At 37.8% G+C, this 19,249-nt stretch overlaps 4 protein-coding genes across 5 annotated transcripts; 1 reads left to right on the top strand and 3 right to left on the bottom strand.

Moving 5' to 3' along the window:
• Positions 1-4,166: 4,166 nt before the first annotated feature.
• On the bottom strand, positions 4,167-6,193 carry LOC118738286 (DNA-directed RNA polymerase II subunit RPB1-like). The gene is made up of 4 exons (XM_036469210.1): positions 5,843-6,193; positions 4,965-5,771; positions 4,215-4,895; positions 4,167-4,172 (listed from the first exon to the last, which is right to left on the bottom strand). Exons 1-4 carry the CDS (start codon positions 6,191-6,193, stop codon positions 4,167-4,169), a joined length of 1,845 nt encoding a protein of 614 aa, XP_036325103.1.
• Positions 6,194-6,479: 286 nt separating this feature from the next.
• Positions 6,480-7,988, top strand: LOC118737947 (histone deacetylase 11-like). Its single transcript, XM_036468776.1, has 5 exons — positions 6,480-6,823; positions 6,885-6,995; positions 7,065-7,531; positions 7,626-7,734; positions 7,797-7,988. Exons 1-5 carry the CDS (start codon positions 6,590-6,592, stop codon positions 7,950-7,952), a joined length of 1,077 nt encoding a protein of 358 aa, XP_036324669.1. The 5' UTR covers positions 6,480-6,589; the 3' UTR covers positions 7,953-7,988.
• Positions 7,989-8,264: 276 nt separating this feature from the next.
• Positions 8,265-13,190, bottom strand: LOC118737944 (nicastrin-like). 2 transcript variants are annotated; one of them, XM_036468773.1, is made up of 7 exons: positions 12,992-13,190; positions 12,611-12,709; positions 11,813-12,532; positions 10,924-11,731; positions 10,640-10,851; positions 10,277-10,487; positions 8,265-8,616 (listed from the first exon to the last, which is right to left on the bottom strand). In XM_036468773.1, the coding sequence occupies exons 1-7, from the start codon at positions 13,059-13,061 to the stop codon at positions 8,595-8,597; spliced, it is 2,142 nt and encodes a 713-aa protein (XP_036324666.1). In that variant the 5' UTR covers positions 13,062-13,190; the 3' UTR covers positions 8,265-8,594. The 2 variants fall into 2 exon arrangements, with proteins under 2 accessions (XP_036324666.1, XP_036324665.1); XM_036468772.1 differs by lacking the exon at positions 8,265-8,616 and adding an exon at positions 9,244-9,492.
• Positions 13,191-13,873: 683 nt separating this feature from the next.
• Positions 13,874-18,159, bottom strand: LOC118737941 (DNA-directed RNA polymerase II subunit RPB2-like). The gene is given in 8 exon segments (XM_036468770.1): positions 13,874-14,585; positions 14,648-14,969; positions 15,028-15,479; positions 15,545-16,567; positions 16,624-16,711; positions 16,713-17,546; positions 17,662-17,885; positions 17,985-18,159. Coding segments are annotated over 8 exon segments (3,531 nt in total). The 5' UTR covers positions 18,004-18,159; the 3' UTR covers positions 13,874-14,016.
• Between the last annotated feature and the right edge of the window lie 1,090 nt (positions 18,160-19,249).

The raw sequence follows: 19,249 nt of genomic DNA, 5'->3' as shown, positions 1-19,249 counted from the left end.
GAAAAAATTAATTTAAGTGAGTTATAGAAAAGAAACTAAAAAAAATTATTGTTTGAAGTCTTTTTTACTTTCAAGTCTGGGCAATTTCGCACAGCTCTCTAATGTCGTCGCCATAACAGCCTCTACATTTTCCGGTATAACCCGTTTGGAAACGCTAGCTAGCAATTGAACATGTCGTTCCGTTCCTTGTATGTGTGATGGAATTTTTGGATCATTAAACGGTGGATCATCTTGATTTAAATATTCTTTCAATGTATCGTACGGAATGCTTCGAGTGAATGGTGGTTCAAATACGATATTTATATCATTCAAATTGATCATTTCCGTATAACTTGTGCAACTAAAGTTTATATCTGGTTTTTTATAAACTCTAAGTTCCATTGGCTCGTCAACATCGGTTCGATAGCGTAGAATTTTCTTGATGGCACAGTCGCGCTTTTCTTTGCTATCATCAAACAACATTGATAACAAGATATTTTCCGAATGCGCATAATATGAATTATCTTTAATCACTTGATTGACAATTTTGCGTAAACGAGGTTCTAGAAATCGTGACCAACCAATGAACTTGAAAAATAATGCACTGCCGTACACGACAGAGCTGTAATACTTGATATTAAAGTACATTGGCACATAACATTTAATTATAAATTCAACCAGAATTCTTAAATTTGCATCTGGATTTTCCGTTGTCACATATAATCGCAATAATCTAGCGGCCTTGGTGAGCCACCGAGAATGTACAATTTTCCCTGGTTTGATGTTAGCCAGATCCACCGGAACCACGCCGCTAGAAATTGCATGGGCCATGTCGTATAAGTACTTCGAATCGGTGGAAAATTCAATTTTTTCTGGAGCAGGGGGCATATTTTGCAACTCAATTTTCTGGCAATACCTACCGGAAGAGTTTCACAAGTTTCGATTTGACGGCTCAGTTTTCCGGTTGCCGATCTTGGTCCAGTGCTGGTTGATTTATCCAAAGCTTCAAACAAATGCCGAAACGGAAGTTCGTTGAAGTGTAGAAGGCAAACGAACCAATGCAATGGTCTTTTTAACAGCAATTCGAATCGTCGTATAATTCCACCGTGTGGGCCAGTGTTTGTTGGCTCACCGTCAGTGCATATTCCAATTAATGCATCCAGTGATATATTTTTATCGTTGAAAAAACCATTTAATTTGGTTGTTTTGTATTCAGCGGTTTCATGTTCCAGTCTTACGTAACCAATCAATTCAGAATTGGGTTCTCTCAAAATAACAAGATGAGGTTCTTTTACCATCCTAGTATGATACTTCTCATCAATTTTATCTCTCGTTAAAGTATCATCTTTTCTGCCATCGAATGAAAACGCTAACAAATTGGTATCATCTAACCGTTTGCGAAGCACATCTTGTCTGCATTTCTCTTTTTATCTGCGAACTTTCGATTTATCCATGATGAGAGGTTTCCCATGCTTATCTTTAATTTTAAAATCTTGCAAAAGAGCGGTTCCCAATGCTGATGCTACTCTGTCAGGCACACCAAATCTGTCACATACCAAGGCAAAGTTAAAACAATCGTATCTCTCTGTGTATTGTGAACTTGTGCTTCTATCCATATCTTCTTGAACCGGTGGCGGTGCGTATGTTGAATCATCGGGATCTTGGTATGTTGGCATTGATGACATAGACGTTGCTCCTTGCTCTTCAGTTTCCATCACAAATGCATCCATTGTTAGTCTTCTCTGATTATGTTGATCGTGCATGAACTCTTTGAGGCGTTCGGGATCCCAGCCGCATGCACATGGAGCTGCCTTCAAATCGCATTTACATGTTCCAATGTAAAAAATTGTTTCCAGAGATTTTACATACTCTGTAAATTGTTGGGTGTTGTTTCTTCTCTTGATTTGCTCTTGGTACTTGTCAAGCAATTTATTCAATTTATTAAATACACTTTTCAGCATTATTTCCATACCAAGTTTTTCCCAAATTCCAATCAACTTATCTTGTACTTGAATAGTGAATGATTTATGGGAAAACTGTTTTTGTTCTGTTTTAGCACGTTCGCTTAAGTAAAAATAATATCTCAAGATATCCAGATGGGTTGGTAAATTAAGATCAGTTAAATCAGTAGACACCAAAAACAGTAACATCATGCTTGGGTATATGACTCATTGGGTTTTCGATAGTTGTTGATGTAGTTGCTTCATCTTGCGGTGTAGAGGATGGTGGATTCATTGTAAACTTTTTGATTTGGAATGGTCACTTCACTTATTATTTTTTTTGAAATATTTTTTTATCTGAAATTAGCACTTCACACTTTGAGTTCTTCACAACGACTTAATGCATTCACAAAAACTGTTGCGTTATATATGGTCTACGAGACGAGGTAATAAGAATGAAATGGTAATTTCAATTCTACCTGCTGTCTTGTGGTGGCTTAAAAAAAACAACACAAGCAATTTTACGATCTGCAATTGTGTCACAGTGATACCTTCATTGTTTAAAAGGGTTGCGGTGCATTCCAGTGATACCTTAATTGTTAAAATGGTTGCAAAAAAACGCGCATTTCTTAAGAAGGTGCCTTAAAATACCCACAAAAAGGGTTGTAAAAACAACCTTCATTTCTTAAGTAGGTGCTATAAAAAAACTACACAAGTAAGTTTACGACATGCAGCTGTGTCTTAAAAAACGCACACAAGCAATTTTCCGATTTGCAATTGTGTCACAGTGATACCTTCATTTTTTAAAATGGTTGAATAAAAAACCCACACAACTATGTTTACGACATGCAAATGCATCACAGTGATGCCTTGGTTTTAAAAGGGTTGTAAAAACGCTAATTTCTAATAATTTTTTTTAATTTCTTTTCTATTACTAAGTTAAATTCATTTTTTCATTTACATATGTTCTGACTAAATAAATTTCTAAAGAGAAAAATAAACTCCAAAAAGAAAAAACATAGGCATTTCGCTGATTTTTTCATGTAAAGTGCAAAACCGGCGATTTTTTGAAATGTTTGTATGGTGAACCCCCAGGGGGGTTCCAGGGGGTGTGCCACTGGCATCGGTGGGTCGGGCCTCCAAAGTTAGTGGGGGTCGGTCATACATTTGGACTCGATTTGAGCACTCTAAATGGGTCAAAGTGGGATTTTTCAAAATTTGCCCCTACCCAAAAGTTCGACCCAAATTGGGGGACATCAGAATTCGTTTTAGAGGTATGGTTCCTTCGGCAAAGTTTCTTATTTTGATCCCTAGAATATGATTTTCACAGAGCAATGGGCGATTTTTTTGCCTCCCCACAAATCGACCCGGCCTAATATATATACATACAGTCAATCAATAAAATTATGTACAGCGATTTCTTTGCAATACGGGCAACTGTTTTTTAACTATTTTATTTTTTTGCAAATATTTTATAAAAGTTTGGTTGATTCTACAACATAAACCCCCAAAATCAGAGCTCCAAATCTGTGCAAAATTGAAGAAAATTCTGAAAATTTTCTTTTGAAAAAGGTTGAGTATGCATTTTTTAGCCCGTTCCATTTTAGTATGATAAAGTGAAAGTCTGAGGTAGCTAGAACTTACCACCTATTTTTGACATATTTGTGCATACTCACTTTTTTCTAAAAAGTGTAATATTTTCGTGAAAATTTGTAGAATATTCTTTAATTTTGCGCAAAGTTTGGAGATCGGATTTTTAGGGTCTTGGTCGTAGAATTAACCATGCTTCTATAGATAATTTTCGAAAAATAAAATAATTAAAAAACAGTTGCCCGTATTGAAAAAATCTTTGTACTTAAACTATATTGTTTGGCTGAAGATAGGTATATCTGAAATTTGTAAAAAAATTAATAGCGCGCTCTTCACATGCAAGACGTTTGGCCAAGATTTTGTAACAATACTTGTGTGATAAAAGCCTATTTATACGAAATGCGTGAAAAAGCGTGCGTATTAAAAAACTAGACGTCGTGAGCGTGCGTGAACGTGAGCCAAAATCACTCATGCGCCCATCTCTAGTCGGAAGTACTCGTATTTTTTTTCTTTTTAAAGCTATCTTAATTACTTTGCTGGGAATTATGTATGCATTTCTTATTATAAGAATACTATTTTCTTTAAGAAGACAGCTTGATTTATCTTTTTTGCTCAGGGCGCAATCAACTTTAAATATCGACTACTGTATTTAAATTCTTATATCTGCAGAAAATATTACCAAAAAATCATATAATAAATACATACTTTTGTATCACCCGGTGAGATCCAACGATATTGGCTTTCATCTTCTTCATCCGGATGGGTTGAGTGTGTTCGTATCATATTCAAATTTCCAGGTATAATTAACGAAAAAAGTTGTTTGCCCGACCAAAGAACTGTTGGTTTTAGAATGCATGGCTTTGGCACTACACCATCCCAACACGGCATATGCATCAGTAAATTCATTAGCTGCTCATGAGTTATGAAAACATCACGTTTCGTCATCTTGCACACACCAGTCAAACAATCCTGTACTATACCCATTACTGGCTTATTGGTTTGAGGGGTGACTATTTGTCGCGGTGTTAAATGAAGATTCTCAATTTCAGCGCGTGTTTCCATGCTCTGTGGTACATGTAAATTCATTTCATCGCCATCGAAGTCGGCATTATAGGGAGTGGTGCACGAGAGATTCATGCGAAATGTGGACCAAGGCAAAACTTTGACACGATGACCCATCATTGACATTTTATGTAATGTGGGCTGACGATTGAAAATCACTAAATCATTGTCCCGTAAATGGCGTTCTACTTTGTAGCCAAGTTCAAGATGTAGGTCACTGGGTTTGGGATGAAAACGCAAATCGATACGATCGCCATTATTGCGTATTATGTATTTAGCGCCAGGGAATTGTGTATTACCACGCTGAACAAGGGTTTGCATTAGCTGGGAATATATGAAGCATGTTCGACATGAACAACTTAGAGCGCTAAATAATTTAAATTTTAAGCATACCTCAATATTAAATGGTGTAACCACTTCAGGGTATGTCAGGTTCTGCGCTACAGAGCGTGGTACACCCACCTGATCGATATTTAAGTTTGGGTCAGGCGTGATTACAGTACGTGCAGAGAAATCTACACGTTTGCCCATTAAATTGCCCCGTATACGTCCTTCCTTCCCCTTCAAGCGAGCTTTAATACTCTTCAATGGGCGTCCAGATTTTTGCAGAGCACGTGGTAAACCAGGAATTTCATTGTCTATAAGGGTAACCACATGAAACTGCAATAGAGAGGAACACTCCCGAATCAAGTGGTCTGCGGCGCCTGTTTCAATGCATTTTCTCAGCTCATTATTGGCTTTGATTATATCCGCCAATTTGTGTGTAATATCATCGTGTGAACGTGAGCTACCACACATTTGTACAGATGGACGAACTGATAGAGGAGGCACTGGCAGCACCGAAATGAGTAACCAATCTGGTCTGCAGTGCTGTGGATCCATACCTAAACATACACAATCTTCATCGGAGATATTACGGAAAATTTCCAGCACACGTTCTGCTGTTAGAATAATTTGGGGCTCTTGACGATGCTCCACAAAGTGATGCCAAGTAGCGTGCAATTCTAGCTTTTTTCGTGTGATTTGCGGTTGATGCTGACCACAACCCCCATGATCAGAAAGGTTACGTTCGTTTGTGCCTCTAATGGCGATATCTATATTTTCGCCGCCCTCGCAAATCGTCTTCGTCTTGCACAATTCACGCATAAGACTGAGACGCATGCGTGGACGTGCTTTGGTAGAATTTAGCACCTCCTTTACCTGTGTGAACATGAAATAAAAATATGTATATGTACACGTGTTATTGCAAATGCTAAACTTTTGCAATTTACCTTTGGATTAGAGGGTGATACCAAAAGCTTGGAGCAAGAGAAACACACACAGCTTAATATTTTTATAGTTTTCAATATAAATCCAATATGAAAAACTGGTAAACTCAATTCAATGTGGCCAAAATGGCCGGGACAGTCGACAATATTGCCGGCGCATGTTAGGCAACGCGATTCACGGTCAACCACGCCTTGACGAGGATCCATTAAGCCACCTATTGCAGGACGTCCATCCTCCACGATAATTGCGCGTGTAATGCCACCGTCCGTAACAGACAGCCGCCTGATTTCATCCGGCGAAAGTACACCAAATTGTATGCCCCTCACCTTCCGTGTGACGCAACCACCACTCATATCTAATTTAAATGTTCGATCGACTACTTACGTTAAAGTGGAATAATTGATATTTTCGAATATAGAAAAGCACAAAAATTCACGAATTTACAAGTAATGAACTATTTTTTTTGTAAATTAACAAAATTTGCACATAATTTGACAGTTCCTTCAAAGGAAGTGCGACCGAAGCGGAAATTTATATTTGAATTAGCTGTACTGTTACTTGGGGTGTGTTCAATGTGTGCAAGCACCGAATCTGCCATTGCACGATTTTCGCTTCTGACGTTTGCCCTTTTACAGACTTCCGTCATTGAACCGTCAAGCTAGAAACAGTGCCGCTGCAGCGGCAGATCAGATGTTTCTGTTTAATTATTTTTGCATCCAATTTACGTAAAATCATGCACGCGACGTAGAATGAAGCGTTTTACAGAGAAAGTGCATCATGAGCAGCAACAAGAAGTGGTATGGGTAATGCGCGAAGACGTTGTTACACCAGAGCAACAACAAGGGAAACGGAAACCAAATGCGGAAGAGGAAAATGAATCACTTAAACTTCCAATTGTTTACTCAAACAGTTATGGAGTACGTTTTTGTGGCATGGAAAAACTGCATCCCTTCGATGCCGCTAAGGGGGCTCATGTTTTGAAAGTATGTACTTATGTATGTAAGGTTTGGCTTAAATTAATAAATTAAAAGCGATCATTTCCAGTGCCTACTGCACAGCGAAGTACTCTGTCCCGGTCAGTTTTATGAACCAACAGAAATTACAAAGGAAGACCTACAAAAAGTACACACACGCCAATATTTACGTAGTTTAAAGGTAAAATACATCAGTATATTTTATATGCGTACGTTGATATTTATTAAATTGTCTTTCATTCCGCTCAAGTGGAGTCTGAATGCAGCTAAAATATCGGAAATCCCTTTGCTTCTTTTTGTACCTAACACATTTGTGCAGCGTGGCTACTTACGTCCCATGCGCTTCCAAACTGCTGGCTCTATATTAGCCGGAACTTTGGCTCTGCGGTACGGTTGGGCTATTAATTTGGGTGGTGGATTTCATCATTGTTGTGCCTATAAGGGCGGTGGCTTCTGCCCATATGCCGATATTACTTTGTTAATCACAAAAACATTTGAAGAGGAGCCTGATGTTGAGACAGCTATGATTGTCGATTTAGATGCACATCAGGGTAATGGACACGAACGTGATTTTCACGATAATAATAAAGTTTTCATTTTGGACATGTATAATGCGTCTATATATCCGCGTGATCATGAAGCCAAATTGGCCATACGTTGTGCTGTGGAGTTGAGACCGCGCACCGCGGATGAAATTTACCTGAGGAAATTGAAGAGGTACATATTCATGAGCTCTCATTTTCCGTAATTGTAATATAATGTACAGATACATAATCTGAATTCTGTTCTTTTTGTTGTCCTTTCGTAAAAGGTCTCTAAAACATTCCTTGAATGAATTTCGTCCCGATTTATTGGTTTATAATGCTGGAACAGATGTCCTCTTAGGAGATCCACTAGGCCTACTCTCCATTACGCCCGAGGTACTTATGGTGGCGTCAATTGCATTTTACTTTTACAATTAAGAATGAATTATGATTTACAGGGTGTGATGGAGCGTGATCAATTTGTTTTTGCCACCTGCCGTGAACAGCGCATACCTATTGTAATGTTACTCAGCGGCGGTTATTTGAAGTCGTCTGCAAAGGTCATAGCCGACTCTATTGTTAATCTAAAAGCCAAGGGTTTGCTTGCCAGCTAAATGCTATATAAATATTGGAGATCTTCAACAAAATTTTTTTTAAAAAACGACTCAGTCGTTTGGTCCGCAACTTGCGCTCCTTGCTCAAAAACCGAAACGCAATTAAGATGAAAATTCTATGTTTTTGTTTAAAATATGTACATGTTCCTGTAACTTAAGAGTATTTAAACAAAATTGCTTAGATCTGCTATATGCATATTTTTAATATTCATGTATGTACGTATACAAAGCTGTAACTGATCGTAACTAAATTTGTGATGTAATATAAACAAGAAGCTTAACATTCCATCAATAAATTGTTAAAATATAAAAATATACAACTAGCATTTTTAGATCATTTCCTGAAATAAAATCAAATTATTAATAAAGCATCTATACATACATAAGTAATATTTATTGGTCTTAAATGTATATACAAGTAATGTTATACAATTTCGACTTAGTGTAAATAATAAAAGGCCAAATACGTAAATTTACAAATTAGGTTTTAAAAAGAGAAAATACCTAGTAAATAGTTGAACGTGGCTTAACAAGAATATCGCTTTAATTTATTGGCTTTATAATTTTTAATTTAAAAAAATAATGCACACTTATGTGCCAATATGTATGTACTGCGATTTGCTGGGTCGCGCATATTATTAACTATAGTGCACTATACGAATATCTGGAAACATTAAGTAATACAAAGTTGTAATTAGTAATGAAAAGGAATATCAGTTTGCCTTTTATAGTGTGTTTTAGTATGCATCAGTGCGCTTATGTTAAAAAACAATGAAATTACTAAACATATTGAATGATTGGTCTGCAATGAGTTGACATACACAAAGTGCGTGTTATTGGAATTTATAAATTTAGTATAAATATCTAATTTTATATTACTTCGAAACGCCTGTACTAAAAATAGAATTAGTTCACAACGCATACAATGCCACATTACATAGTAAAATACGCTTTTAAATGGCTTATGTATACAATTCAAGGAACTCCCTTAATCTCAAGACTATACACTATTGTGTACTACAAAAGCATAGTTTTTGCATTTATTGCCATTAATATTTTTTTTTTTAACTTTATTTCCTACATATTTTACGGTATTGTGGTTTTTATTCTGATAAAAATGTAACAACTTGGCAGCAGTCTTTAAGTGTAATACGTACGGCAACAGGAGTGTTCGTCTTTGTATGCAATCGCTTTTATCGAGCATATGCATACAAATATGGTATACATACATATATGTATGTACGTTTAATATGTTACCAATTAACGAGTGCTTCTGTGATGACATGTTTTTAACAGTTAGTTAAAACGGACAGAATACTAGTGCAGTGGGACTGACAGTGGGAGATGTTTTGGTGTACTTGATGATCACAAACATGTCGATGAGTAGAGAATACATTTTTTGTCGCTTTGTTGAGTGTATATTGCATGTTTTGGCATGTCCAATAATAAATATTTAAATTAGAGAGACGGTCCATTAACTTATGTTTACAAGGTATTGCTTTGTTTGCATTATTATTAACAAGCAGTCGGAGCCGTTAACCTAGAAGAAGGCAACAAAAATTATCTTTCGATTTACATAATCAGTTTTTATAATGGTTTGCGAGTTTTTACTAATGAATATATGTATACATACAATGCATGCCAGTTTTGATGACAACGATTTAGTAAACATAGATATGTTTCTGCTTAAACAATTTTCCATGCCTATCTTTACAACATGCATGCAAATAATTATATTAAATTAGCTAATATTAAACATAAATCCATATTATGATTACATAACGGAACCCGGAAATAAAATATGGTCGAATATTGAAAACATTAGGCGAATATTCAAATGCTTGATTCTTCGATTAACATTCATATGTATGTTAATCAAAAACATAATTATATGTAGTTCATCGGGATTGCAAATTTCGACAATATTTTCATCATATATACATACATACCGCCGTTTAAAGTACAAAACCGCGTATCAACAATATGCAAAACCGCATATGTGAGGTTGCATAAATTATTTTCTAGAGTTAAAACACTCATATTTGAAAATAGTTCTCTTTTTTATAAAGCAATTGCATTTGTGACTAGTATATTTCAGAAGGAATGAATAAGGATTGAGCCAAGAGCTTGAGTGAGTAAATCCAATTTTCGACAGTAAATGTCGGTTACGCGGTTTTGCAGAATGACGATACGCGGTTTTATACTTTAAACGACGATATGTGTACATACATAAATACAAACTTCAAAATGTGTATGCATGAGTATGCGCTTTAAACGTGCCATATGAGCTGCAATTCGCGCTAAACAAGGCTAATACTACTTACGCATCGGAACTTCTCGTTGCGCCTTCGAAAAGCACATCTGAGCGACTGCTAATGATGTAAACCAAACAAAAGGAAATTATCAGCACAACAATGCCTATAGAGAGTGTGACGATTTCATGTACTCTGGATGGCCGTAAGAATATGCGAGCGCTGAAAGACATCCAGGTCGACTCAGTCCAGGTTGAGTATTCACCAGATTTCCAGTCATAATCTAAAGAAGAATAAAAAGTGATATTATTACAATTATTATTATTATGGGATACGAAATCACGTAAAACAAATTAACAAAGAAATTTTATTAAACATTAAAAATGCAAGTGAAATCTACTAAGGTTACCGCAGCTAAAACAAATGCAAACTTACTATCGATTGAGAATGCTGGACTTAGAGCGTGGCTATAGTTATGTGTCGTGCGTCGACATTCGCCTTCATCTTTCTGGCCGTTTATCCATAGCAGTGGTAATGGTACACAATCTGCACGGGTAATATTAGCTTCTACGGAAGACAGCAGTAACCCAAATAGGCGATATGTCCAACCGGGGGTTTCTTGTGTATTAGATGCAACGCTGATATAGCTGCAAGTTATTTGTTAGTAAAAACACGTTTAATTAAATGGATTTATATATAATCTTTGTAAATATAATCACCGAGTTGGTGGAATTGGCAGCCCGGGAAGACCATTTACAGGCGAAGCGTTGTCGAATAGCCGACAATCAGCTGATTGTAGAAAACAATGAAGCAGTTCATCAACTAATATGGGACTTGCGTATCGCGAGACTGTATACTCTTGACCTAAGAGCATTTGCGTCAGTGTCAAGGCTATACTCGTGGACACGTTACGTATCTTAATTTGTACCGAATCGGCAGTGAAATAATTGAATGCTTCCTCTGTTGACATAAGTTTAGTATAGTCCTGTTCAGTATAGTTGCCAAAGGTGAAGTTTAAATTTGCCGCATTGTCATAGATGGAGTGATAGTATCTGTTCGTGGGATTCGAGTTTAAAATCAATGCAGGAAACGCTGGCTTTTTGCGTAAGAATGATTGTGCTGAAGTTGGCGGCAAATTGCTGCCTATACTTAGCTCAAATTGTGTATTGAATTTTTGGCCCTGCGAATTCAACACCATGGCAAATGATTTCGCACTTTCGGTTGCAGTTAATGTATGCACGTTTATTGTCGACATATCATCTAATGTCCCAATATCGATCAATAAATCAATATTCTCAAACGAGATGGGTGATGTATGTGTCGATCGTGTAGGGAAATCTAAATTTTCCATATCAAAGACGATGCGCTGCGAGCCGATGTAGTCATACGATTCGCCATTGAATATGAGAAAAAGTATGTTGATTTTTTTGGTTAAGTCCGAATAGCTACTGGGCAGGTACTGCTTTAAGGTAGCAGCTAAACTCATTAGCGTAACATAGCCTGTTAGCGAATCCATGGCACCGAGACCTGCAGGATGATATTTTTTTTAAGAAAAGATATATTAAAGCGTGTTAGGGTTCTTAGGGAATTCAAATATGTATTACTCACCTAGGCCGTCAAACATTGACGTCGTATCCATCCGGCAACTGATTACAATAAACTTTTCATTTGGATCGACTTTGCGTACTCCCCTACTTTCCCCTGCTGCGGTATTTTCTGAGTATTTACGCGGATAAAGGGTACCGTAAACATTATTGCCCTCCAACGGATCGCAATATACAGTGCGCGATAGGTTGTTGATGAAATTCGAACGGCGCATGCACACTTCCGAACTAACCGCTCCCACCATAAAAGTTTTGACCTCCACAGAGCAAAGGCTGCGTGTAGCATGTCCATCATAATCAAAGTTATTAAATTTGGCAAAGCAAGATTTCAGTTTATAGACCTCCTCTTCGTCGGCTATGTAATATATGGGAAAGGGAAAGTCTTCATGAAGTAGTCCGGTACCCCAAGGATTCCATGAATTCTCCACATTTCGTGTATCGCATGTGGCAGTTTCTTTGCTGCCGTTCAGCAATAAGCCACTGTACCGATTTGGACACGTAAGTTCATGTGAAAACTGTGTCATTTTATCGACTTCGTTGATGAGCAAAACTACAGATATATTTTGTGGGCCTGCATTTTTCAAACGTAACATATTTTGACGTGTGAATAGATGAGGTGGTATCATAGGCGCATATGGTGGCGCAGGTGGGTTACGCAGTAAGAACTCAAAGTCTTCTACAACTTGTATGAGGTGCAGTGCACCAACGGAACCAGATTGCCCCGCTGTTGAAAAGAATATCAGGAAAGTTGATTCAAAACTTGCAGGTGAAATCATACAAATGTAGGTGGGCGGATACTTACATGAGCAGCCTGTCTGATGTGTGCCATTGAGACGCCTGAAGCAGCCGGCGCCACTTATGGGAGTATATATTAGGTCGTGTAATCGCTGACTTTCGGCGGCTGGCAAGTGTTGCGTGGTGCAAAGTATGCAAAAAAAGGAAATGAAAATAAACGATTACTTGTGAGTCACTGATAACAATCTATTGCAGCTGCCAACTCAAACCGTTAGAAATGCACTATTCAACCAATTAATATCCCTAAATCTTTACAAATAACGTTAAAATAAGATATGTATTTTTCGCTAGATGTCTAGACCACCAAATTTACGTCAAAATGGGTACTAATTTCGCCGCCTAGTGCATGATACCAATGTCTGTACTTGACGTGGCGTAGACAACTTACCGAGCACGAGATTTAAGCCGATCACTTTGAGAACTAGCAAAAATGTGCCAGCTTTTAATAAATACCACATTTCCCCCTTTAATCTGCCTAAAATCGTAACAAAATCGAATATTTTCGCACAAATTGAAGAATACTATTCCATTTGGTGCAGCTGACTGCTGTTGTCTTTTGAGATGAATGATGTGGGGTGTGTTCAGTATGCGATACAATGCTCAAGTGTATGTTGAGTGCTATCACAGCTAGAACTGCGTTAACCCTGCATGGGCGAAACAAATTAAAATATAAAAAACCCCAAATATGTAAATAAAAAACTAAATGAATAGTTACAAATATGTATCTTCTTATCCTTGATTAAGCCCGAAACTAGGACTTCGATACTTGCCTAACATTTTGCAGTTTCGCTTGTTATTCATACTAAGATCTACAAACAGATTTACGTTCGTCTTTTTATCAAATGAGACGAGGAAAGTTAAAAGGAGTCGAAAAAATTGATTTTTACAGCGATTCTTATATTGTGCGATGTGGGATTCCAAACTGTTTCTAATGCAACAAATCACTTTCTAGCTGTACTCGTTTGTTTTTTAACAAATTCACATCATAATGGATGTACTGACAAAAAACATAGGGGTATATTCAGAGTCGAAGTAAAGTCGATTATAAAATTAGTTGTAGCTTTTTTGGCAGATATTCTACTAAAACTATGGCAAAAAGCTGCAACTAACATAAGAGTCGACTTTACTTACATCCAAATTCACGAAAACAATTTAAGTAAAATATGATTTTATTTTTGTAACTGTTCTTCGCCACCCAGATTGATGTGGTCTCCGTATCGCGATCAAATATACTTTTTTAAGTATAAACAATCTTAATATTAGGAATGCATCTGCAACAACTATTTAAAGGTTTATTTACTTTATTTAATAGATGTAGTACTATAAAATTGTTAAGAGCGAACTAAAACTAGCACAGTGCCTATTTATTGACGCACACAAATATGAAATGATTGACGCTTTCTTCTTTCGTGCCTACTGGACAACCATCAGCCGTGGTGCGATGTTCATCGACATTAGCTCCTGGAACAACAGCTTGGCAGCGTAGGGCAAACGAACCTGTGATATTTGTGTTTTATTTTTGCAACCTTTGCACTCAAACGTATTATTGCGCAAATTAGCTATAGCGATAAGTCCACAGAAGTTGCAAACGTGTACGCGATATGGATCGGAGACTTCGAAAAGACGCTCACGTAGAAATTGTGCGGCACCGTGAGATATCTGACAATCACGTTCCATCTCACCGAAACGTAGACCACCATCACGCGCCCTACCCTCCATAGGTTGACGTACTAAAATCTGTACGGGACCACGGGCACGAGAGTGGATCTTGTCGTCCACCATGTGCTTAAGACGTTGGTAATAAGTAGGTCCTAAAAATACTTGGGCATTGATTTTACGGCCAGTATGACCATTGTACATGACTTCATTTCCACGCAGATGATAGCCGTACTCTTGTAGGAAAGTGGAAATTTTTTGTACGTTGACAGCATCGTTGAAAGGTGTAGCATCACCTATTTCGCCCTTATTTGAACCAAGTTTGCCTATAAAATAGTGCGAAAAAATCAACAACCCCTAACCAATTGTATATAAAATATGTATATACCTTGTAGACATTCGATTAAATGGCCAATTGTCATACGAGATGGAATAGCGTGAGGGTTAATAATAATATCGGGTGCCAGTCCCTCACATGTAAATGCCATGTCTTCTTGACGATACTGGATACCACAAGTACCCTTTTGACCGTGACGTGAGGCAAACTTATCACCAATTTGTGGTATGCGCACCGAACGCACACGAATCTTACAGAACTTATAGCCCTCACTATTAAGTGTTAACATCACCTGATCGACAATACCAGTTTCGGAATTACGTAGGAAGGTGGACGCATCCCTTTTAGTAAAGCGCTTTGTAGTGCCATCGAGCTGAAAAATAAAAGAGTATAAAGTATGAAATAGTCAAGCAGCATTTAAACTTGTTTACTTCATCGTCATTTTCCGGCAAAGTAATCGTTTTGCCTATGACGACATCATCTCCTGAAACACGAATACCTGGCGCGATAATACCATCATCATCTAACTTGTCATAATGAGCATTACGCATGCCTTGACAAGTCTGACGATTGGGTTTTTCGAAATTTTCTTCCTGGTCACCTATGCGCTTGTTTTCAGAGTCCTTATATGAACGGTAGAAAACTGAGCGGAAGAATCCACGCTCTACAGCTGAAGCATTCAAGATGACAGAATCTTCTTGGTTGTAACCAGTGTAACATAAAATAGCTACTATTGAATTGATGCCAGCTGGTAATTCTCTGAAACGCAGATATTCCATGGAGCGCGTGGTGACCAATGGCTTCATTGGATAATAGAGTACGTGCGCCAAAGTGTCCATCCGAACATGAAAATTGGTAATGTAAACACCCATGGCTTGTTTACCTGTTAAGACAAAAAGGCGTTATGTAATAATATTTATTAAATAGTGACATAATTAGCAATTATACCCATAGCGCTTTGATAAGTATTACGTGGACTCTGGTTGTGATCAGGAAATGGAATAATAGATGCGCATACACCCAAAATCATGGCCGGGTGAATTTCGCAGTGCGTGTAGGTCGTACAGTAGGCATAATCTTTGTCTTGCTTCAAATCGTAGGGAGACATAGCAATCATCACAGTTTCCTCTTCCAGGGTATCAATATACTCAACTACACCCGAAGCAACCAAAACTTGCCAACTGTAGTTATTGTAATCACGCTCCTTTAACATGTCGACATGAGTTTTCTTCAATAACAGCGAACCATTTTCCACAATTAATAACGGACGACAAATCCGTCCAGCATCCGTGTAGATTCTTATTTCACGATCGCGAATATCACGAATCATTGATACCTCAGAAACAATAATATCCATCTGACGTCGCAATTTGCGAAGAGTTGCCATTAACTGTTCTGGATCACGATGTATGCCGACCCAGCAACCGTTGACGAAAATTTTCGTTGCATCGGCGATAGCTGAGGGTGCAATTTCTTCGAGATTTTCCATAGACCATTCTTCCAAGAACTCTAGAATAGGAGAGGGTTGGGAACCCACAGATATGTACGCCATAAGAGCCAAATTCTTTACCAGGCCGACAGCGGCTCCCTCGGGTGTTTCGGCAGGGCACAACATGCCCCATAATGTATTGTGTAACTGACGCGGCTTGGCTAGTTTACCATCGCGACCAATGGGTGAATTCACGCGTCTTAAATGTGACAATGTGGATGCGAATGTTAGGCGATTCAACACCTGAGAAACGCCAGCACGAGCTTGATGTGCCTTTTTCTGGTCACCCCAATTGCCAGTAGCCAATGAGTACCGTAAGCCATCGGTGATGATATTGGTTTTGATGGCCAATTCCAAGTTGAAGTCCTTTCCACGATCAATAAATTTTTGTGTGTACATGCGTACTTCTTTCATGAGATTTTTAAAGAGGCCTCGGAATAGGAAGGCCAATAGGGGACCAGCAAGGTCCAAACGTTTATTACCTGGATAATATAAATTTGATATACGAAATTAGTAAGCAATTTATTCATCTACTCACCATAGTGATCGCGATCATCAAGTTCTCGACGACCCAGTGAAGCTAATAGCAGACGATGCACCATATAGCCCAAAAAGTATGCTTTTTTTAGTTTCACAGAAATCGGAAACTCCTACGTGGGGCAGCATTTCCTTTTGTAAAATTTCTTTCGCATACTTAATACGTTTGTCTTTCGTTACACCTGGTCGTGCACCCCGCGAACCAATAAAATTAAGTGCCACGTTTTGCTCTTGCACGACGAAAGCTTCGTCAAGTGACGGTTTCACCATTTCCATCATTTCAGGATCGTCAAAATCGTATATTATATGCTCCAAAATATCACGATCAGCTACGAAACCCAATGCTCGAAACACAATCATGATTGGAATTTCTTGCTTTATGTACGGTAATATAGCGATTATGCGCTGACCGATTGCTGATTTTTTTATGTTTTGTGAGCCACGTGCCATCATATTTACCCACAACGTTGACGTTGGTCTGGAGCTGTGCTCAAGACAAGAACGAATTTCAGATTTGAATGCGTATTTACCATCCTTCATGCTGAATACATAAACAGTATTGGTTGCCATTTTTTCCTGAGCAATTAACACTTTTTCGGAGCCGTTAATGATAAAGTAGCCGCCTGGATCTAATGGGCATTCATTCAACTCTGTCAAATCACGATCTGTGAGCTGAGATAGCAGACAATATGTCGAACGCAGCATAATAGGAATCTTTCCAATGAATGTTTTCTGATGTTGTGTTTCAACTGGGTCGGCACCTTCAACTATCTTTGTTTTTGTTATATCCACATACAGTGGGGCAGAGTATGTGAGATTGCGTAAACGTGCTTCATTAGGCATCATAGGACTTGGAGAACCATCCTTTTCCCAATGTGTGGGCTTGGATAAGTAGATTTGTTCGAATTTTAGTAAAAAACGAGGCTATTTTTTGTGAAAGAAAAACTTGGTTAAAAATTATATTCATTCAAATGTACGAACATTTATTGTACGTATGTACATATGTATATAGCATGAGCCATGCGTATATAGTACTCACGGGTGTTTCAATTTCACCAGAGGTGTGCTGTGCTTCAGCTTGCAAATCTATTGCGGGTGAATCCTCTACAATGCGCTGCACAGACATTTGAATAAATTCATCAAAACTATCCAATTGCTGACGCACCAAACCCTTTTCGTCAAAATATGCGTTAATAACAATCCAACAGGCCTCTTGCCACAACTCATGGGAGATTTCCTCCGCATTTTCTTCCTCATACATTTCTATAAGGAGAAATTTATAGTGAAACGTTTGTGACCAATGGCGACGCAGCAGCCAAGTGGTGTACCAATGAAAATATATCTGTACATCCAATCACTTACCATCATCGTCGTACATCATTTTGTTTGTTGGAAAACACTCAAAGCAACTTGTGCAGACGTATTACTTCATGTAACTTTCAATGTTAGATTTCTATAAAATTTCACAAAAACCAGAAAAAATATGCCACAAACAGCACCACGAAAAGCGGTACTAGAGAAATGTCAATATGCAAGATGACTTTTTTATAGCGATGAATCGATACAAGTATATCCAAGTACATACTCGATATTTTCTTAATTTCCCAAGTATTTTTGTATTCGATATTTTTTTCTGCGATCCAAGTAGGTATCGAAAAAAAGTTTTGCATTTGAAAGAGCACTAAACCCCATGAAAAATCGCGTTTTTTCTCGAAAAAATCACCAAATTTTTATCGGAGTATTTATTTAATGGACTTTATATGCATAAAAATATTTTTGTAGAGATGCTGATTTAAATTAATAACCAAATACCAATGTTTCCTGCTCGACCGTCGAATTTTTTCTGTTTTCTATAATTAGTGATAGAACGATAGGAGTACCGAGTACAGAATTTCGATACTTCTCATGAGTACTTAGTAATATCGAGAACTCGATACTTTTTCACAAGTACTAAGTAAATATCGCGAATGCCGAAGTAAGAGTGGGTTACTCAGCAAATTTATAGGAGTTGACTCAATGACTCCAACTCACTTTAAGGAGTCAGCTCATTCAACTAACTTATTTGACTCTTTGTATGTTACACTCATTCGTATCGTAGACTCGTTTTGAGGCATAAATGCGGTATAGCGGCCGTTGAGATAAAACAAAACTTTAAAGTGGGCGTGGCCAGCTCCTACTGATTTGAAAGGTGTAAATTTTTGTTTGTGCAAATTAATAGGGGCGGTGCTAGGGGGAGGGTAAAGGTGAGATTTTCAATATTTTCAAAATCTTATATTTCGAAAACTATTGTACCGAAGTTCAAAATGTGGATATGGTTGGAAACGCAATTGATTTGATATGCACATGTTTATATATCTTACATACATACATATTTCGAGAAACACTAAAAAAAAACTTTGCCATGCTAAACGCTGTGGCGGAGTGAGAGAGTTATATGGACAAATATGAGCCACTATGATTCAATTGAATTATGTGAGCCCTAGGGCATCAACTGAGTTACTGAGTTACATTTTTTTCGGACAGGGAGTCTGAGTTACCGATTCACTTATGGGAACCAACTCAATAACTCAACTCTGAGTTGAGTTACCCACCTCTATGCCGAAGAGTATCGAAGAGTTAAGAACTTT

The sequence above is a fragment of the Rhagoletis pomonella genome, unplaced genomic scaffold (genome assembly GCF_013731165.1).
Source record: "Rhagoletis pomonella isolate Grant_MI unplaced genomic scaffold, Rhpom_1.0 Rhpom_scaffold_00004, whole genome shotgun sequence".
In the NCBI taxonomy this organism is placed as follows: domain Eukaryota; kingdom Metazoa; phylum Arthropoda; class Insecta; order Diptera; family Tephritidae; genus Rhagoletis; species Rhagoletis pomonella.
This window is presented reverse-complemented; position numbering and strand designations above follow the sequence as displayed.